At 37.9% G+C, this 20,632-nt stretch overlaps 1 protein-coding gene across 2 annotated transcripts in view; it reads left to right on the top strand.

Annotated features, from left to right (window-relative positions):
- Positions 1 to 415: 415 nt before the first annotated feature.
- MDH1 (malate dehydrogenase 1) overlaps positions 416 to 20,632 on the top strand; it is a 214,860-nt gene continuing 194,643 nt past the window's right edge. Inside the window, exon 1 of one of the 2 annotated variants that reach the window (XM_044055535.1) lies at positions 416 to 562. In XM_044055535.1, the coding sequence (XP_043911470.1) occupies positions 560 to 562 (3 nt within the window). In that variant the 5' untranslated portion in view covers positions 416 to 559. Of the gene's footprint in view, positions 572 to 20,632 lie in introns of both variants that reach the window. The other variant, XM_044055528.1, reaches the window with a different exon arrangement.

Here is a 20,632-nt window from a genome sequence, read left to right on the forward strand (position 1 = left end):
AGGGCGCGCAGCCATGCGGAGTCTTCTTCCGGGTGTTAATTATTGACAAAGCAAACCCCTCCCCTATTTACTTGTCAAGACGATACCGTACGCCTCCTATGCGCGGAAGTACTTACTGGCTACTGTAATTTGCCAAACATAGATTTGGGCGGGGAGGCATTACGTCAGACACAATAGTATGCAAAATAAGTGACGTGCATTTACAGTATATAGCCGGCATATAAAAATACTGTATTTTATACATGTTATCGACGACTATTTTTTTTCCCTAAAGCTAACGCCTTAGCCTAAGTAGCAAGCATGCATATATTTTAACGGCCCAGCAGAACTTGGGATATTTGGGGGTTGTAGTTACTTGTACTGTCTATAAATGGCACTTATTTAGCTTCCCTTAGACAGCATTAACTACGATTCCCATCAGTGTCTGTTGTTAGGGGGTGTGCTCAGTAGTTGCTCTATAATGGGTAAGCGGATATTTCTGGCGCTGTAGAGGTGACCTGATTCTTGTTTCTTGACAGCCGGTGATAAGACCAGACGTTTGTGACTACAGTCATTCAGGATGGTGGGTATAATAAGTAAATGTAATTAAAGTGTGTTTTTATATATTTTACAGTTTCTGTATTTACGTATTATATTCTGGCAGAGGATTTCGAGCAGCTGTCTTTCCAACTCTTTGCCCAAATAAATGCGGCATTTTGTAGGTATATAACAGCCACTGGGCTAGGCGGGTAGCGAGTCTTTCCCTCATTGCGTAAAACTGGAGGGAAGGCTTCAGTTTGCTTTTGATGAATGCAGAATAAACATACCTTTCTGACATTTCCCTGAGGTTAATTTCTGTAAGTATTTTGCACTTTTTAATGTCATAGTTCCTAGGTTCCGAACAGACTTAAGCATGCGTGCAGTCCGTGATTTTTCGTATTTCGGAACGTGGTGGAAATTGTAACGAAAACATTGAAACCAATAAGTTGAATTAGTGTAGCCGCTAGCCATGCATACTCCTTGTAAGCCATGCCGTAAAAAATGATTGTAACTGAACGAGATGTTTGTCAGCTCAAGGACATACAAATGCCTTACCTTCAAAATCACAGATGAACATAGCTGTCAACGAATCGGGGATAAATACAGAAAAAAATCTTTTAAAATTTAGTACTATTAACTTGAGGCAATGACAGAATCAAATAATGTGAATTAATAAACTTTTTCCAAAGTAAAAGAAGTCTATAACTCTAATTACTGTCATTATTTAATAAGTGTAATTCACCACCTCTTCCCTAAAAGTGTTCAGTTGTGGGAGGGATTATTTAAGAGGGGAAACAGTTAACATTTGAGTCAAAATTAGAGACATCCCTGAAAGTCGGTGAGAGGAATGCAGATAATATTAAAGTGGCATAAAAACGGGTGGAATTGTCAGAGTTTTGACAGAAGAATGGAGAAGGATTGAGTACAGTGCAGTTTGGTGTGGGGTTATGGAGTGGGGAAATAAACTAGAGAAGGTGCGGAGGTTGTATGGCAGGTTTTATTTAGGTGTTTGGAAGCAAGAGGCAGCAGGAAGGCACCTGGTTGAAGTACTTTGAAAAGAAGAGATCCTAGGTGTTACTCAGCTCTGTAGGTGACTGGGAGTCATCTGGTTTTGGAGAGAGTGGTGCAATGGTGATCCCCAGAGGGGGAGTTGTAAATGAATCAGCAGATTTTGTTTGCATTGGACTGTGGAGTGGATGAGATTTTGTTAGAGGCTGTGGATGTGAAGGGGAACTCATACTCAAGTTGAGCAAGGAGGACTCCTTTGCCTTTTTGCAGCCCTAGCTAGTCCATTGAGAAAGGGAGATATTTCCAGGGAGCAGAATAAAAGAAATTTGATATTTTTCCTGGTGCTTTGAGAAAGTTATCTCTAAATACATTATAGAGTCTTTGGGTATAAACAAGGATATCACTCAACATCAATTTACTTATGGGAGATCATGTCTGACCAACGTACTGTGTTTTTATCAACCACTTTGGAAAGCCTTGGATGAAGGGATACCTGTGGATGTTATTCATTTGGGTATGGCAAGGGCTTTCAATACTATTTCCCATCATCAAATAATTTCTGTGACATTAAGTATTACTTGAAGCATTAACATAAAACATAGGGTTGCAAGGAGCCACTGATACCAAACACGGCTCAACAGAATGCTTTTAATATCACTTCACAAATAGATCTACTTGTGAAGTGATATTAAAAGCATTCTGTCGAGCTGTGTTTGGTATCAGTGACTCCTTGCAACCCTGTGTTTTATGTATTTGTTGTGTTCGAGGGTTGTGTCTTCTGTTTTTACTTGGATTACTTGAATCATGTTATAAGGTGGGTGAAGAATTGGTTTACAACTAAGATTGTGTCGGTGTGGTTTGTTTTCATTTATATAAATGTATGATTGTGTTGTAAATTATGGTTTAATAAAAATGTTTCTTTAAAAAAAAGGCAGGAATTGAGTAATTTATGTAATATTGCTTAGGTTATATGATGTATAGCAATATATGTGAAGTATAATGTTTATGTTAAAATAGTTCGATTACTTTTATATGAATATAAACGTGCCTATGTCACAAGTGATAATTCAGTAAAGTTGTTTGGGGAAAAAAGAATTGTTTAACTCATAGAACATGTAGAGTAAGATTAGAAGATACTGTCTATGTAATGAAATCAGGTCACTCTGGTATTCCTCAGGGATCCATTTTGGAATCTATCTTATGTGGCTTATTTATGGAATCCTTTTCCACTCATAGTGGGTTATGGATATGTAAATTTCCTGACAATGTCAAAGAAGGCTCATTAATTACAGAACTGGGGTACCACAGTAGATTACAAAGGTGTGTGAATGTGTCATTTTTATGGACCACAACTAATAATATGAAGTTCATTTTTAAAAAGGCAAGTTTTCTACATTATGGAAGGAATAATCCATGGTATACATATGCAATGAATATTTTTTTAATTATGCAGATGAGCAGTGTTAAGGATTTAGGAATGAAGTTTGATTTTGATTTACATTTTGATTTTCATGTAATGGATATAATTAGAGGATGTTACCTAAAACTAAGAAGCCTCCTGAGAACAATTGTGAGCAGGGATAGAGATGTGTTGTTACCAGTTTATAAAGTAATTATAAGACCTGTGATAGAGTATGATGGGTCAGCTTGTATGTATAATTCAGTACAGATTGAGAAACTGGAAAGGATGCAGCAGTTTTTTACTCGGGAAATAAGAGGATTGAGGGGTATAAGTTACTGGAAGTGGCTGAAGGCATTCTCTCATTTCTATTAAATGTAGACTTTTAAGGGGAGATTTAATTGTTATACACAAATGTATACTACCAGAGAGCTATGGAGCTAGTGTGGGCATTCATATACCAAGTCATCACTTAGGAACTAGAAATAATAATTATACACTGGAAAGACATAGTTGTACAACTATGATGATGCAAAATTCTTTCCATTTTAGGGCTGGTTGTTGGTGGAATTCTTTGCCTGTCAGGCTTAGAAAGCTAGAAACTGTTGCTCTCTTTAAACAAGGTTTGGATAAATTGCTGGGTAAAGGGGTGTTTGATTCAAGCCTTGATGGTGGCAAAATCGTAGTAGGCTTAATAAGGCTCTGAATTTGAATTTATAACATTGAACATTCAGTGTAGTTATGGAAGTGGTGAAAGTACATGGTAGTTTCTCTTTGGGTACCTTTGAGATCTACGATGTTGAGAAGTTTTGGAGTTTTTACCATGCTACTTAGCAATTACTCCTTTCTGATGCAAGTTTAAATCCTTCTTTGTGATACGCTGTTGAAAATTAGTTTAGCTCTTCTTTGGGGGAGAACGATGGAAGTTAGGGTACAGTTAAAGAAATCCTGATAACATACCTCTCCAATGCACCTCATTATGAGGAATGTTCCTCATTCTGAGTCTTAAAAAGCACAGGTTCCTCGCAGTTCCACACTGAATATTAATACTTCAGAGGAACTTTTCTTAGTATAAAGTAACATATTTTAACCACAAAGTTGTTAGTAAGTGTTCCATGTTTCCTAACAAATAATGAGGAAACTTCTCTGTGTGGAAGATCTAAGATTCCTTAAGAGTTCCCTAGAGTTCAGACACCTGTGTATATCCATCCTAATAACAGGTGGTAGAAATACTTTCTTTAAAAACTTTCCAAAGTATAAATCCACCAATGAAAGTAGAGACGTACAAGCTAGTTCAAGTTGAATCTTCTTTATTAAAAAAAATGTTCAATATGTTCCATATTTTCCCATTTGTTCCATATTATAAGAGGTAGTGTTCCACAATTTAGAGATGGAAGACCGAGAGCGGACAACATCCCTGTGCGTACCTCTCAGCTGTCTAAAGTTTTGCAGACTGCTCCTGATTTTGTCTCGTATTTTTGCTCTGTCAACCATAAAAATTGTTGATTTTCCTGTAATTTCTTAGTATTACAGTTAGCCAATAATGTCAGACATTAAAGTTTTGTACATGTTATTGTTCAGAAAATGCATGTTGATGCAAAACCTGTTCTGTTAACTTTTAAGTGAATTAAAGTAACATTTAAAAATTGTCCCTGATTTGGGACCTTTGTGCCACCATTATTTTTGGCTTTGTCTAGAATTGTGATACAAAGAAGTTGTGAGATATGCTGCCATGAAAGTATATGTATGCATGTGTGTATATATATATATATATATATATATATATATATATATATATATATATATATATATATATATATATATATATATATATATATATATATATATATGTATATAAAGAAAGAAAAATATATACATATATATATATATATATATATATATATATATCTATATTATGATAGAAAGCAGAGTTTGCTGTTTTGTGCATAGTTTTTGATGGAGTGTTGCTGTGTAAATGAGATCATCTTAAAATTTCTACATGTCTTGTATCTGTGCCCAGGCGAGGCTGATGAAAATTGCTGAGTGAATCAGCATTACCCATATTTGTATTAAAGTGATGTTAATCTAAACTTGATAAAAGAAGAACCAGTTAAGTATCAGCTTTAAAAAGTTAATTGAAAGAAACACCAGAAACACTTTAAGATTAATAGTGCAACACAGGCAACACAGCAAGAGGTTCTCCGGTTCGATTCTCGGCTTGGCTTGGGAGTGCCTTCTGTGTGGAGTCTGAATGTCCTCCCCACGGTTGGGTAGCGTTCGAAAGACATGCGTGCATAAATGGGCATGCTTTTGTTGAAGGTTGGGCGTCGAGCTGGCACCTCGACGTTTCGTAAAAATCTACTGCCAGTCATTAGCGGACCGGAGTTCCGCTGTGCCAACCCCTTACTGGGAAAAAGCCGAAAGACAAACAAGTGCAACACAGGCAACCAGATCAGTTATTTTGCATATGGAGGAGCATTGTCCCACTATTTAACTGATTGTAGTTATAATGATTGAGTAAATTTTACTTGTTGTGCAGTCTTATCCTTGAGTCTAGTGAACACCCTTATGCCAGATATGCTAATGGAAATCTAATTAATGTTACTGATTGTAATGGTAGACAAAACAAATAAATAAAAATGAACTGTACAATCAGATTTTCTTTTGTGAAAACCTCATGGTCATCTCTGTCTGGCTTGTAGTGCAGTAAAGAAAAAAGGTCCCCTGTAACATGTTCAAGCATTATGCCATTGTAATGATTCAAAAATCTATATGGGTTTGTGTGTTTATATATGGATGTGTTGCTTTGCAAGAACACCATCTACCATCATTGGCGGGGACTCTGAAGTTGCCCCTCCATCCATCCACCCATCCACAACTCCTTTTCCCATTTTTGCACATGTGGTTGGTAAAGGACTTTTATTCGCATCATTTTGGATGAAAATGTATATTTTCAAAGTGGATTCATTGTATAGAGTGTCATGGTGACTGTAAAAGAGTGCCATACTTGGGTAGTTTTCTTCTTAAATTGGTCTTTCCTTTATCTCTCAATTGTCAGATTTTCAGGGATATTTCTGATTTTAGCTCAAAATCTTGCCCATTTCCAGTTTTTAATGAAAAGTTGGTAATTTCAGCTATCTCTGATTGTCCAAGATGTTTTTGATTTTAGAGCAAAAGTTTATTCTTTTTTAATACATTTTTTCTTTTAAAAGTGGGTATTTTCAGTCAGCAGGCAATGGCAAATCATTGCAGTGGCAGGCTTATTTATCTCTGAAATGCATGCTAATTCATTCCCTCTTACTCTGTCCACTTTATAAATCAGCAGTACAAAGTAAGTGTACCTGATTATTTTTGGCTTTGTTCCAGATTCTTAAAAAAAAATTGATCTAAAGACATTCTTTTGAATCGTAGTTGGCATGTCATTTGTAGATTTTACTGCTAGTAATAAGTTTCCACGTAAATATGTGCAGTTTTTGATTTTACCCGAATTTCTTCTTTCCTGAAATCTGAAACAGATTCTTTTTTTTTTGCTCATGGTCATACTGGAGAGCGGAGTAAAAGTTCAGGTAGAAGCTGTGAGTAAATCTAGTTTTAAAATCTGGAAGTATGAGTTGGTGTTTGGAATGAGTTTTCATAAGATTTATCTAAAATGGGAAGGCACTGGTAGGATAGTTTAAAGAGTGGGTCATGGCACTTTAATGGTATTAAAAGCCCAAATGTGTAGGTGTACATGCATGTGTTTGGGGAAGGGGGCATGTTGGCCTATGTGGTGGAACTAGCCAATATAAACTATGTATCTGGAGAAGTAGGTAAGTAGTAAGAGATGTGACAACTATCAAATATAGTGTTGTATAAAAGAGATGATTTTTGTTTATGTGGAACTTGGTTTCAGGAGGCTGTGAAATAGAAAGAAAGGGAAGAAATGTAGTCCGACAGTATGGCCTATGGAACCTGCACGCTTTAGTGAAAGACCAGTTATGGTTAGGGGCTGGCATAATTGTTAATGTGTTTACTTCACAGACAGAAGGTATAAGGTTTGATTTTCACATTTGACAGGTAAATTGGCTTGACTTAAAATGGTCATCAGGAGCAGCTAGCCTAGTATTTGCCTGTGAAACTATGATCTGTGGCCAACAGTACAACTGTTGAATGAATGCAAAACTGATCTGTATAGTGGAAACAAAATATATTTATATATGTGTGTCTGTGTGTGTTCAAAGGGTAAGAGGTTGGTGTAGTGGTTAAGGTCTTTATCTCCAGATACAAGGTACAAGGTTTAATTCTGACTTATAGTTATTGGCTAAGCTTCTAATAGTTTGCAGACTGATAACCTAGTATTTATCTATGAACCTATGAAGACTTGTTCTGTTGACATATCTCGATGTAAATGTATATCTAAAACTGTTAAATTATAGCATGAAGGAGACAGTGGTTGACCGGGCTGGATGCTTTGTATGCCTACCCTCTGTCTTTTATTCTCTAGGATAGGGAGGATAACTACAACCATGACACTTCACTACTCCCTTGCATTTCAGAAATGTAGGGGATCCACTATCACTCTAACCAGAGCAGACCCTATGATTCTGTTGTGGAGTTAGAATAACATATCAGATGAAGACTTCATGAACCAAAGGCAAATATCTTTTGTTTGGTAATCCCCACAGCTTCAGAAGGAGACTAATAACTTTGCAGCCAGAACTAAACAACAGATTGTTCACTTCCACAAACAATGGTTAATGTATTTGATGACTTTTGCTAAAATACTTCTCATTGTCTTACACTTCACTAAAATCATTTTTGGTTTTACTGCAGATTTCCCTTTTTTTGAAGTCTTGGGTAAGTTGGTTGATGAAAGAACTTCCTAGTTATGGGTATGCAGAGTGTGTTGGCCTCTATGTCAGATTCTTCTGTGATTGCAATGTTTCTTAGCAGAAGAATCCTTAAGTTAAGTTATCAGTTCCTCACCAAATGGTTAGATATTTTCAAAACTCTGGAAGTCTGCATTTGCAGTTCCTTTGCAAAAAGTATCAGCTACCAAGGCCCAGTCCTATAGGCCACAGACTGTCTCTTTGCTGTTCCCAACAATCTGAATTTTGGATAAAGCAGCAGGAATTGCAGCTAAAGGCCCGGGGACATTAGCAGTACTGCAGCTTGTTCTTTTTTTTCTTACCAACTAAACCCTTTTAGGCAGTGAGGAAAAAAATCTCATTGTAAAGGCATTGTGGATCCAGCAAAAGTGTTTGACCACATAAGTCATGAGAGGCTGCAAAGAGAGTTGTTTTTTTTTTTGGTATGGTCATAATTTCCTTAACACTGCTCTGCTTTACTTGCTATTTGCGTAATAGGATCTTTATAGTGATGTTAGGACAGCAAGAATCTCACATGCATTTTATAAAAAATTGTCCACTATTTTCCCTCACTGCATTAATAGTTGATCTTCCAAACGTAAGTAAACTGTTGTATGCTGATTACTTAGTCAACTGTGTCTCTTGGAGATAATACAGTTGCTTTATAATTTACAGTTTATTGTTTGTGTGTGTGTGTGTGTGTGTGTGTGTGTGTGTGTGTGTGTGTGTGTGTGTGTGTGTGTGTGTGTGTTTGTATTCATATCTAAATGAAGCAGGTCTACAAGTTACGTTAAGGGAGATTTGTAATATTTTGGCAAGTATTCCAAGCTGTAAGCCAACATATGAATACAAAAAGGAGATTTTGTCAGTAGGGATGACTGCAAACAGGGAAATGGAAAATAGGCAAGATGGGGCTGGAATTTACTGGAGAAAATATGCAAAGGAGCCAAGGTTTTGGGAACAAATAGATGGGGAATGGTAATAGAGCGGGATGGGGCCATGCAGAAGTTTGGACTGTAAGTCAGAGACTGCCTTCCCTGCCAGAAATTGATATCCGATTATAGGAAATATGAAAGGTATAGGGGAGTGCTAAGTGAAAGACCTAGACTCGACTTAAAAACCCTACCAGTGCTGAACAGAAGCTGATGTTAAAAAGGGATAATTGATAGAGCATATAATATACTGCATGTTAACTATAAGAATCAATGAAAGATTAGAAAAGATTGGGAAGAGAGGGTTGAACGGTAATTTACAAAGATACAATGAGAGGACATCTGTATGCTTCCAAGTGTACAGTAAAGTCCAGAAGGTGTAGGATTTTTGCTTGGAAATATCTGCAGAGATATTTTTATATTCCAAGCAGACATCAGGGAATTTTTCCCTTGGGTAGATAACAAATGCTCTGAGGTGTGATGGGAAAGAGAAATGTAACTGTGAGCATGTTTTTGAGAATGTAACAAGTTGGCAGATTCCATTCCCTACAAAGTGCTCTGTCAGAAATATTGGAGGATCAAATGGCTGTAACTAAGGAAATTATGTTTTTTTGAGCTGGGACACAGGATCTATATTACCTAGATAATAGTAAGGCCTTACTAAGTTTAATGCTATTGACTACCAAAAAAATGAATTACTAGAAAATCAAAATCTAAGCCAACTGTAATTGATGTACTGAATGTTTTAAAGGAAATAAAAGAACTGTAGGTGAGATCTTTAGAAAACAGAAGGGGCAAATTACATAGAATAAATGTTATTTGTTGGTATAATACATGCAGAACAATGCTCAGGAGGAGGAGAGGGTAAGGTTTAAGGGAAGGCAGAAACTGAGCAAATTATGTAATGCTGGAGTGAGCGATAATTTTAAGACAGAAAACATATGTAATGTATAATACATGAAAATGAAAAATGCTAATGTGGTTCGTTTTCTTTCCTTCTGATGTTTGTGTGCCTGTGCCTTAAGTATTAATAAAAAGAATAGTTTGTGTCTAAGCATGGACAGCGCCGTGATGCAGCGGTAGCATTGTTGCCTCATAGCAAGAGGTTCTGTAGTTCCATTCTCGGCTGTGGTGCCTTCTGTGCAGAGTCTGCATGTCCTCCCTGCATTTGTGTGGGTTTCCTCTAAGGCTCTGGCTTCCTCGCACGTTACAAAGACATGCATCTAGAGCATTTTTCCCCGGGCCTCCGCTGAAAATTGGCTTTGTTCCAAGTTGACTTTCCTGATAAACAAATGTTAAATAAATAAGTATGCAGCCCTGGGGGACTGTATAACAAAAGGTTCCTGATCTGAGATTGTGTTATATCACTGTCTGATAAATAGTTCTGAAACCATTAAAAAGTCTGTTTTGTAAATCCAATTCTTTTAAGTTTGGATAAAAAGATAGAATAATCCAGTGACTCTAACGCTCTCCTAATTCAACAGGTGTCACTTTGCTGAGCAGCCCCCATTGTTTGTTTTCACAGATAACATTGGTAACCTGTTAGATGCTTTGAAGATTCTATTCTCTATCCTAAAGCCATGTTGGGAGTGAGGCAGCAAGAAGATCACATTTATCAGCTGAGGCTCAACTGCCCTTTACATAACCACTGCATACAGCCTAACATTGGAGATAGTCTGTACGTAATCACGGCACACAGCCTAACATTGGAGATAGTCTGTATGTAATCACAGCACACAGCCTAACATTGGAGATAGTCTGTACGTAATCACGGCTCACAGCCTAATATTGGAGATAGTTTGTATGTCTTGTAGTAGTAGTGGGATTTGCCACATTTAGAACTGGAGTAATCACTATCTGTTTTAATGATGGTAGTAGCGCTCCATATGTAACATATATATATTCATTTACTTTGAAATAACCAGAACTTCCATTTTCAGAAAGATTTGATGGCATTTAGGTTCATAGGTAGATACTAGGCTATCTGCCCTAAGGCATTTATAAGCCTAGTCACAGTGTATTTGGCTTCCGCCTCCCTATTAGATTAGCCTACTGTGCCTCTGTAAAGTAGGTCACAGAAGGTACCCTTTTAAGATTAGTTTACTGTGCCTCTGTCTAGCAGGGACACAGAAGAGATCCCAGGGGTGAATTTGCGATTTCCCATCCACGCGTCAAGATTTCGCTTGAAGAGGGTGAGCGAGGGGCTATGTCTAAATAGGTTCATAGGTAGATACTAGGCTATCTGCCCTAAGGCATTTATAAGCCTAAATAAACAGCACTTGCAGGTCTTGAACTCAGGACCCTGCATATCATAGCCAGTGCAATTTACCAGTAAGCCACCTCAGCTGCATAAAGTTGGCAAGTGCAGGATTCAAACCCCGACCTAACAATTTTAGGATACTATAAGAGTACCCATTAACACGACACGCTATACACATTTAGCATGTGTCTTAGGATTATGTGATATCTCAGAAGTTTGGACTACTTTCTGATAGAGGAAGCCCTAAAGTAGAGTTGACGAGTGAGTGTTGACATTTCAGTGCCCATACCATTTGAAGTATTAAACCATGTGTTTAAGTTGCATATTGTGATCTCTGTACAGGATATGTGAAGTTCTTAGTGGATGGATCAACCAAGACTGGACTAGACAGTCAAGAGGAGAAGGTAAACACTTGCACTACTCACACTCATCACATAGTCCCTCAAAACCTACACCACCAAAACGCATAGATAGCAACACAAAACACACACCTACATTCGCGGAGGCTCTCAATAAAAATCTGCTCAAGCAACAGAGACCTCCAAAGCAGAAACATATGCAACCTCCACCCCCAAACACAACCCAAATGACACATAGCCCACAAACTCAATGTGCCACTCAACCACAGCCCATAAGGCATAACAACATACCCAACACTCTAGTCATTGATGACTCTATAGTCAGGCACACTGATGTTCCACTCACCAGGCTAAACAAGGGTAAAGTTACTGTCAGCTGCCTGTTGGGTGCCAGGATATGCCACATAACGCACGCACTCAGGTCACTCCACAACAAGTACAAATATGACTCTGCCATTGTCCATGTTGGTGTGAATAACCTGAGACGTACCTCCCTGGACTACAAGAAAAGAGACATGGAGGAGCTCTCCGAACTTGTAGCCCAGGCAGGTATGACCCTTGCCCTGAGTAGCATCCTGCCATCACCCAGAATGATACTACAGTACAAGGACAAAATGATGGACTTCAACAATTGGCTAAGCTTCTGGTGTCATTCTGAGGGGATCCAGTATCTGTCTGCCTGGGATGACAGGATCGACAGATCACAATACTTTTCCAGAGATGGCCTGCACTTGTCGCCCTTGGGATTCTGGATACTGGCTAAGGCTCTTGCCACCCCTATAATGCCGTTTGTTAGGCAAGGCTCAAATGACAAATTCACCACCGTAACAGGTACAAGCAAGCAAGCAAAATCTGAGGGTAATGCTACTCAGTGCTAGAAGTCTAAACCTTAAAATGCATTCACTCGGGGCACTCCTTAAAATGGAGAACATCGACATATTTGCAGTGACAGAGACCTGGTTCAAGGCTCCAGAGAGCACCCCTGCATTACCAGACTATAATTCATACCACACCTTTCAGCCACCTAACCTGGACCGAAACACTAAAGGTGGAGGTGTGTCCATATTCATTAAGTATATCCACACCTCCAGGCTAGTTGCTCAGCATAATGCATCCAAGATTATCCAAGTGCAACTAACTCTAGGCAAGACCGCAATCCAAAGTGTAACTTGCTACAAATCCCCCACCATACCCCAGGATTCCCCCTCCTCATTTGTTGATGAACTGGAAAATATTAGGGTACAACCCAACACCCTAATAATGGGCAATTTCAACTACCCCACCATTAACTGGGAAAACTATTCATGTGCCAACACTTTTGTTCAACATTTTCTGGAATTCATAAATTCCAACGCCTTGGATCAACTTATCCAGCCCCCACCAGGGGCAGCAATATCCTAGACCTGCTCATTACCAACATGGGCGACTGGTGTTCCACACCAGAGGTCAGTTCCTCGTTGGTCAGATCTTACCACAAGCTAATCCGCCTAGACATCCACATCTTGCCCCCACCCCTCATTAGGGAAACCACCATAAAAAAATTTCTCCAAAGCCAACTTCACGCTTCTTAAGACAGAAGTGGCAAAGTTATATATACCCATGTAGAAGGGCAATAGAGGTACAACTGCTGAATCCTACACAAATGCACTTTATAAGCACTTACACAAGTGCATGGATCATGCTATTCCTAACAGAACCAAGTTGCTATCCTCCAAAAAAAGGAAGCCAATCTGGTGGTCCCCTGCCATAAACAAACTCTACAACAGAAGAAAGAAACTGTTGCAAAAAAGAGTAAAATCCCATGACTGGAAGAACTCTCTGGTCAGCCTCAGTAAGAAGCTGAGATCCCATATAAAATCCACCAAAGCTAGTTATGAAAACAAAATCGCCACTGATTCTAAAGATGACCACAAAACATTCTATAGCTATGTCAAGAATCTCAATGGCAATGCTCAGATCTTCTCTGAGTTACAGCACAATGGCACTAAATATACAGAACCAACTGATATTGCCAACATCCTGGCAGATAGGTTCAGTGCTAACTTTACTCCCCACCCCCTAAAGGGCCCATACCGGAAGAATGCAAAGTTCCTGTAGTCACGGCTGCACAGGTAAAAACCACACTCCCCAAAGCCAAGAACACAACATCCAAGGCTGCGTTCTACATGAACTACAGAATAAACTGGCACCCCACCTAAGCACCATGTTCAATCATAGCCTCACCTCAAGCTTTGTGCCCACTGAATGGTGCACAGCGACGGTTTATCACCATAGAACTTATAAACAAAGACATTGGTAATCTCCAGACTCTGGACCCCACCCAGTTTGGGTTTGTAAAAGGCAGATCATGTCTCCTAAACCTGATTGACTTCTTTGAAGCAGTCACCAAAGCTGTAGACGAGGGTAAGGTGATTCACACAGCCTATCTAGATCTCACCACGGCTTTTGACATCATCCCCCACTCTGGAATTATAGATAAACTCACTAAACTAGGTATAAATCCCTATGTCACAAGATGGGTTGCCAACTGGCTCAATGGCAGAATCCACACTGTGAAAGTAGCAGACTCCAAATCCGACTTCAGACCAGTGGCAAGTGGAGTACCACAGGGTCAGTCCTGGGTCCTCTCCTATTTGGTATCTACTTTTCTGAAGTACAGGGTAACACAGAAGGTCTTTGGCTAAAGAAGTTCGCAGATGACTGCAAACTAGGAGCCATAACTGAAACTCCTAACGATGTGGACATCCTACAAAAGGGCCTAACTGAGACAGATGCCTGGTGTCAGAGCCATGGCCTCAAGCTCAATGCCAAAAAGTGCATTGTCATCCCCTCTGATAAAAACTCTGTACCCATGAGCTACCACATAGGTGGTAGTCTACTTAACACCGAAAGTGTGATAAGAGACCTTGGGACACAGGTGGACAGTAGTCTCTCCTTTGATAATCACATCGCCACAGTAGTCAGGAAATCCTTCTATGTGGCACACCTCATCACAAAAGGTTTCTCATCCAGGAAAAAAAGTGGTCATTGTTCTCCTCTACTTGTCACTCATTAGACCCATTACAGAGTACAACGCCCTTTTTGGTATGTACCTCACAAGACATCTACAACAACTGGAAAGGCCGCAGAAATACCTCACAAAGAGGATTACCTGCCTAAAACAGATGCCCTACGCAGACCATCTAAAAAAACTCCAGCTTTACTCCATCACATATCGCCTACTCAGAGGCGGTCTCTGCCTAACATACAAAGCTATGTCAAACCCAGAGCTGTTGGACATGCTCCACTTAAAGAAATCCCAATCCCTCTGAGCTACACGCTGTAGGGACCTAAACCTTGTCACCGCAATAAACAGAACATGCTAGAGGGATAGATTCCTGTCCCAGAGACTTCCCATACTCTGGAACAAACTACCTATCTATATCAAACAAACTCCTCACTAGCACGCTTCAAAAAAATTCTTGATGATTGGATGGGAAATAGGAAATTCACCTTGGGGATCACCTCTGTGGTTCTGCTCGACAGGGGTACAGGAAAATAATTTTCTTGGGTGGCGAACGCCGGGGTACTTTTTTGGCTAGGCTTGTATAGGCCCTAGGGCTGGTAGCCTAGTAGCTACCTATGAAGATACCTATGAACCTATGAACCAGTGAATGTAGGAGTAGTATTAATTTTAGTAAGGATGTCCTGCATAGAGAGCCCCCCCAAGATATCTTGGTTTAGCAGCCTTGGTAGCAGTCCTACAATTTCTCGTATTTGATTGAATTTCTTATATCTGTTAGGGTTCTTAATGTACTTCCAGTTAGACTAAGCTCTTTTTTCTGCACTTTGTTTTGACTTTAATAAGCTAGTATGTCACAGATGTTTGGCTGACTCTCTTGAGAAATGAATTGCCTTTGTATCATTTATAAGGGTACTCGTAAATATTCAGAACAGTTTGTTTAATTTCTTTTATTTAAGGATAAGGTATTATATCCTAGTGCTGCAAGGAGTGTGTTTTGTTTTTCAGCTGGAGAAATAAGGACAGTCTGCTTAACTGTTGGTCTTTACAAATGCCCAATATATGGGCAAAAAAGAATAGTAGTCACTCAGTGTGTTTGGATGCACATAGAATTTGATATGTCTGCAGGGGGTGTTTATGAAAATGGTATCAAAGAAGGTGCTTTTTTTCCAGTGCTTGTGCCAGGCCCTGTGATTTATTTGATGTCTGTGGAGAGGGCTTGCAGCACACAAATTCTGTTAAGTAGATCCTTGAATACCATAAGCCATTTTAGAATTGAAATCATGTAGCAGAATGTATTTGATAAGAATTTCTGGGATATTTTAAACAGAATTTCAGTAGCGGTCTTGTACTAGAAGAAGGTGGTATGTAGAGAACGCCAATGTATTTCAGCTTGTTGCTGTCAGAGACCACTCTCCAGATGGCGCCTTGAAAGGTGTTCTAATTGCCACTGTTACTCACAGATGATTTTAAACCATATCAAGAGCACTCCTTTTTTTGTCCATGTGTTTTTCAGTAAATGTGATACTTTTGAGCTGTGTATGGTAAGTGGCACGTACATTTTAGTCAGCCCTTATACAAATCTTCTTGCTGCACCCATACCTCATCTGGATCCCACTTATTGACCATGCTGGCACTTAAGAGAGTTGTTTTAATTCTTTGTGAGAAAGAGTGTTTTATGCTTGTATCTAGTGACTAGCCAATGCATGAAAAGCTTTACCCTAGGTTTGTGTCCTGTAGGAGGTGGAGAGTTATTAGTATCAGTCAGGTTTTATTTTCTTATCTCTTGACATGATAAGCTTCAAGATTACAAAGAACCAGTATGTAAAACACCTTTTAATTGTTTGTGCTTTAAATGCAAATGTTAGTTCTCCTGTATACGGATGACATGATGATATACAGTGTCAGTGTGTTGCATGCTGCAATCAAAAAATAACTAGAGAATTACCTTAATGAGCTTTCTAAATGATTTTCACAAAACGTATTGATCCTCAGTTAAAAAAAAAAAAAGATCCGTGATTTTAGGAACTGGATACTCTGTAATCACAAAGATCCCGTTGTAACCACAACACACCTAATTTACCCAGGAGTCTGTTCTTTGACCAATTTCTTAACTTCAAATAAACATTAATGCAATAAAATTCAAACTCAGAATTTCTTTTTCTGGGAAAAATGATTTCTGACTTCCTATCTCTAGAAGGTAGTATGGTAATCTGCAAGGAAGTGTTACTAGCCCAGCGCACATGTGGTGTCCCAGTTACTGCCAGTGGGTTCTAGAAAAAATAAACAGCCAACAGTATCTGCAGATTTATCACCCTATTCCACCCCACCCCCAACAGAGCACTGCTGCTCTGACAAAGGCTAATTGGTACCAGTGCATTTAAAGATGCACAGTACTACTTTTATCAGCAACTTAAAAACTTATACACCTTATAATAGCACCTTAGCAAAAAAGTAACCACCTACAATATCTGCTCAGTGTCCTACCTGTCCCTAAATGCACTCCATACCGCCAAACACTGCTTTTTAGTAATGACACTAGAGGCATGGGAAACACTTCCAGCAAATCTAAAAGAAATTTCTCTCTTCACAAATTCAAACGCCAACTTAAATTTCTTTTTGAGCAAGTTATGTGTAAATGCTTCCCAATACAAGGAATTGCATAAAAGGCTAATCCACACCACTTCATCCATACTGCACCTTTCACTGCAGTTGCAAGTGCTTGCTCATCAACAGACAACTTAATATACTGGCAATTACTATTTCCTTTACCTTTTTTTCACACTCTACTCCACGTTCGTTTATCCTTCACTCATTCATTTTCCTCTTCTGTAACTCTCTCCCATCTGTTTTCTCTATTTCCTCAATTATAGGAAGTGTATATACTGTAAATATTGTACATTTCCCTATACTCTTTTGGCTCGATTCTTAATTTTGTATACTATGCACTCACTGTGTTATTTCATGTTTTTGCATTAACTTTTAACTGCTACATTGCACTAATGTCATGCATTTATATTAACCTATATTGTACTGAGTTAATCAGTTTATTAGTCTACATTGTTTAAAATGTTGCTATATTCTTTCTAATTATGATTTGCTAATTTGTTGTATACCTCAGGCTGACTGTGAAAATAGTCCACTGATATTAGTGCTCCACTCCAGTTAGCAGATGAAAATAAAATCAGTACCATAACTGGGTAATGGACAATACACCTGAAGTGTTTAATATTGAGGTAGAAGCCAGCCCTTAACCAAAAGATGTGCCACTCTTCCGGTGTGGGTTTCAGATAATGGAACAAAGGGAGAAGTATCTTTTTCCAGTCTGGCAGCTGGCATAGAGTTAAAGACTGTGTCGTAGTTTCTTTGTGGTTCAGGAGGATTCATCATTCACCCAGCCCTGCTTTGCCTACTATCTCCCTCTAAGCAAGTAGCAGCAGACATTGCTCCTGAAAAGAGACTGTGTGCCCAGTGGTCCTAACTGGTTAACAAGTGGATATTATATCAGGCCTTAATGGCCTAATGGATAAGGTGTTGGACTCCTAAACCAGGGGTAGTGGGTTTTAGAATATGGGGGAGGGGTTGCTGTAATGGTTAAGCTCTTTACCTCTAGACAAACACAATTTGATGATTGATTCGTGACGCTCAGTTATTGGCTGGGCTTGTAAGACTCATAGCCTAGTATTTACCTTAAACTATTATAAATATAAATACCTATATCAATATGGGGGAAGAGGAGAGGAGGGTGAATTGGGCATGTTAAAACCATAAAAAACCATATAAATAATACACCCAAAAATAAATAATCTTATCCTGTAGCTGTAGCCTTTCTTTGCCGATTGTGCAAGAGTAGATGCAAAGTTTTTAAGTGCAGTTTTAACTAAATTTATTTTTAAAAAGCAATAATAAGAGCTAAGGCTAAAATAAAGGGTAGGTATATATAAATATCTAATTATTTAAACTAATCCAGTAGTCCATGTCTGGTGTCTGTACTGTTTGGAATGCTTTTACTTTTTTCCATAGAATTGTTATGGGAATGCTGTTTGCTAATTATTAATCTGTTGCAGCTAAATGTGAAGCTAATTTTGCCATATGTTTGATCCTTGTTCTAATGTATATCAATGTTAGCTCTAACACACATATCAACTCAAGCTGCAATAGCAGCCAAATGTTAATGGTGGTAACAGAATCTGTAGATTATTGGCAATGTACTAGTCTGAAACAGCACGTGTAGAAATAAAGAAGTGTAGTATTAAACATGTATTAAATTATGATTATTATTAAATTTTTTATTGTGTAATGATGAAATTAGAGTATGTGTAATTAGTTGAGGGAAAGTGATGACCTGGTAAGGAGTGAAAATAAGTGGTTAGTGAAATTTAATGTACCCTTTATTTAGTGAGAAACAATCAAAGGTAGTGAATCACTTCAGAGAACAGACTGTCTGAGTCAAATACTGCAAAATAAATTATCAACTAAAATTAATTAAGTCAGCCAACTAAATTAAATTAAATTGTCTGTGCTGCTTACACCATTCTACTTCCACTGGATAGTGATGCTACATTTACCAATAATGCTATTACTTTGATTGTATTATTTTGTGATAAACTGTACAGGCTGGTTACATTCACTCAGATTTCAGACATTCTTTAAAAAGGTATTATCTATGAGCAGTTTTATTTCAAATGAACAATTTTAAAAAAGCATGGAACTTGGATTGAATATGGAAAACATACAGAAAAGCTTTTAAGTCAGCAAAAAAATGTGGGTAGGTTAATATTTAAGCATGTTTGGCAAGGTATGTACAAAATTAGTGTTAATTCAGTTAGTTTTAAATAGACTTACATTAAAACCATAAACTAATTAACTATTAAAATTTTCACTTAAAGTATTACTTTTTGGGCATAGTAATTCAGCAATTTCCAAAGTTACTTCCTTGTTACTAATAAAAGCCAGATTTGTTTTATTCTAGTAAAGCATAATGCACTTTTAGAGTAATTAGTAAAATCAAGCACCACCCAGCACTGTTTAAAAGCATTCCTAATTGGCAAGTCTTGAAATAGGTCAACAGCCAAGCCTCTGTAGGAAAATGAGGTTTGAGCAAATCCTATTTAGGTTTCTTGCTGATATTTCCACCTGAGCATGAAAAAAGCTCATTTTTAGGTAAAATGCCTATTTTTGCAATGCCATAAGCCACGTGGAACTTCAGGAAAGTTGCAGGTTCTCACAATAGTGAGTGAAAGTTTGAGTCAGTTATGTTAGGTGAGTGAAAATGAGAAAATTGGGTAAGAAATAGGAGTAGTTCTTTGTTGGAAAGGTTTGGTATTTAAAATTAGAAAAAAAGTTTACTTAAAATAATAAAAAATATTAAATACATAACCACTTAAATGCCGATAAATAATGCCTATAAAAAACATGATTTAACACCATTATATGTTCAATAAAATTAACACTTGCCAATAACAATGGCTTGTATATCAATGGGTAAAGTTTATGTAATATTCTTTTTTTTTTAAATTCTTGTGTGTTTAATTTTTGTTATTTATTTTATTTATGTCTTTGTTTTGTACTTTAATTTATGTTTTGTTTTTTTATTATTGTTATTGTTAAAAGGAGGTTACAATGTTTTAGTTCACCTAATTGTGTTATGTATAAGTTTGCATATTTAAGCAAGGGTTTTGCCAAATTTTTTTTTGATCTTTGTGATATACACATAAGGCATGAGATTTTTTTCGTTTTTTTTTTTTATCCAAAATTATTATAACAACACAAATGATTAAGGTTTTTAATTCCTTTCAAACTTATTTTGCACAAATTTCTTTTTTTTTTAATTTTTCTCATATTAAATATTTTGCTTTAAAAGCTTAAACTGCTTTTTTTTATTTCAATATGAATTTGCACAAAATATCTCTGCTAAAAAATTTTCTCTAAAAAAAGCCTAATCTTCCTGTTGTTGCATGTCTTATAACTGGTGGTATTAAGCTTACCTATCTCCAACTCAAGCAGATGGGTCGCTAATTTAACATTTCATCTGAAAGATGACACACTCAGGAGCACAATAACTCTCTTACGCTATACTACATTGTCAGCAGTTGATCTATCTGGTGTGGAAGTAGAACACACGGCCTTCTGCACCAAAGGCAAGTGTGGTACCAGTTGTGCCACTGACACTCTTAGCTGCTTTTGTAGCCCACTGCTTTCTTCCCTCCCCAGTGGACTGAGTAGCTCTGTGAATGAAGGAGTAGAACATGGGGCATAGCTACAGGAATCAATTATTGTGGACTTGGCAGATGTGACTTTATTGGCA

Source organism: Protopterus annectens, chromosome 1.part2, assembly GCF_019279795.1.
Source record: "Protopterus annectens isolate FY-2018-M chromosome 1.part2, PAN1.0, whole genome shotgun sequence".
Taxonomy (NCBI): domain Eukaryota; kingdom Metazoa; phylum Chordata; order Ceratodontiformes; family Protopteridae; genus Protopterus; species Protopterus annectens.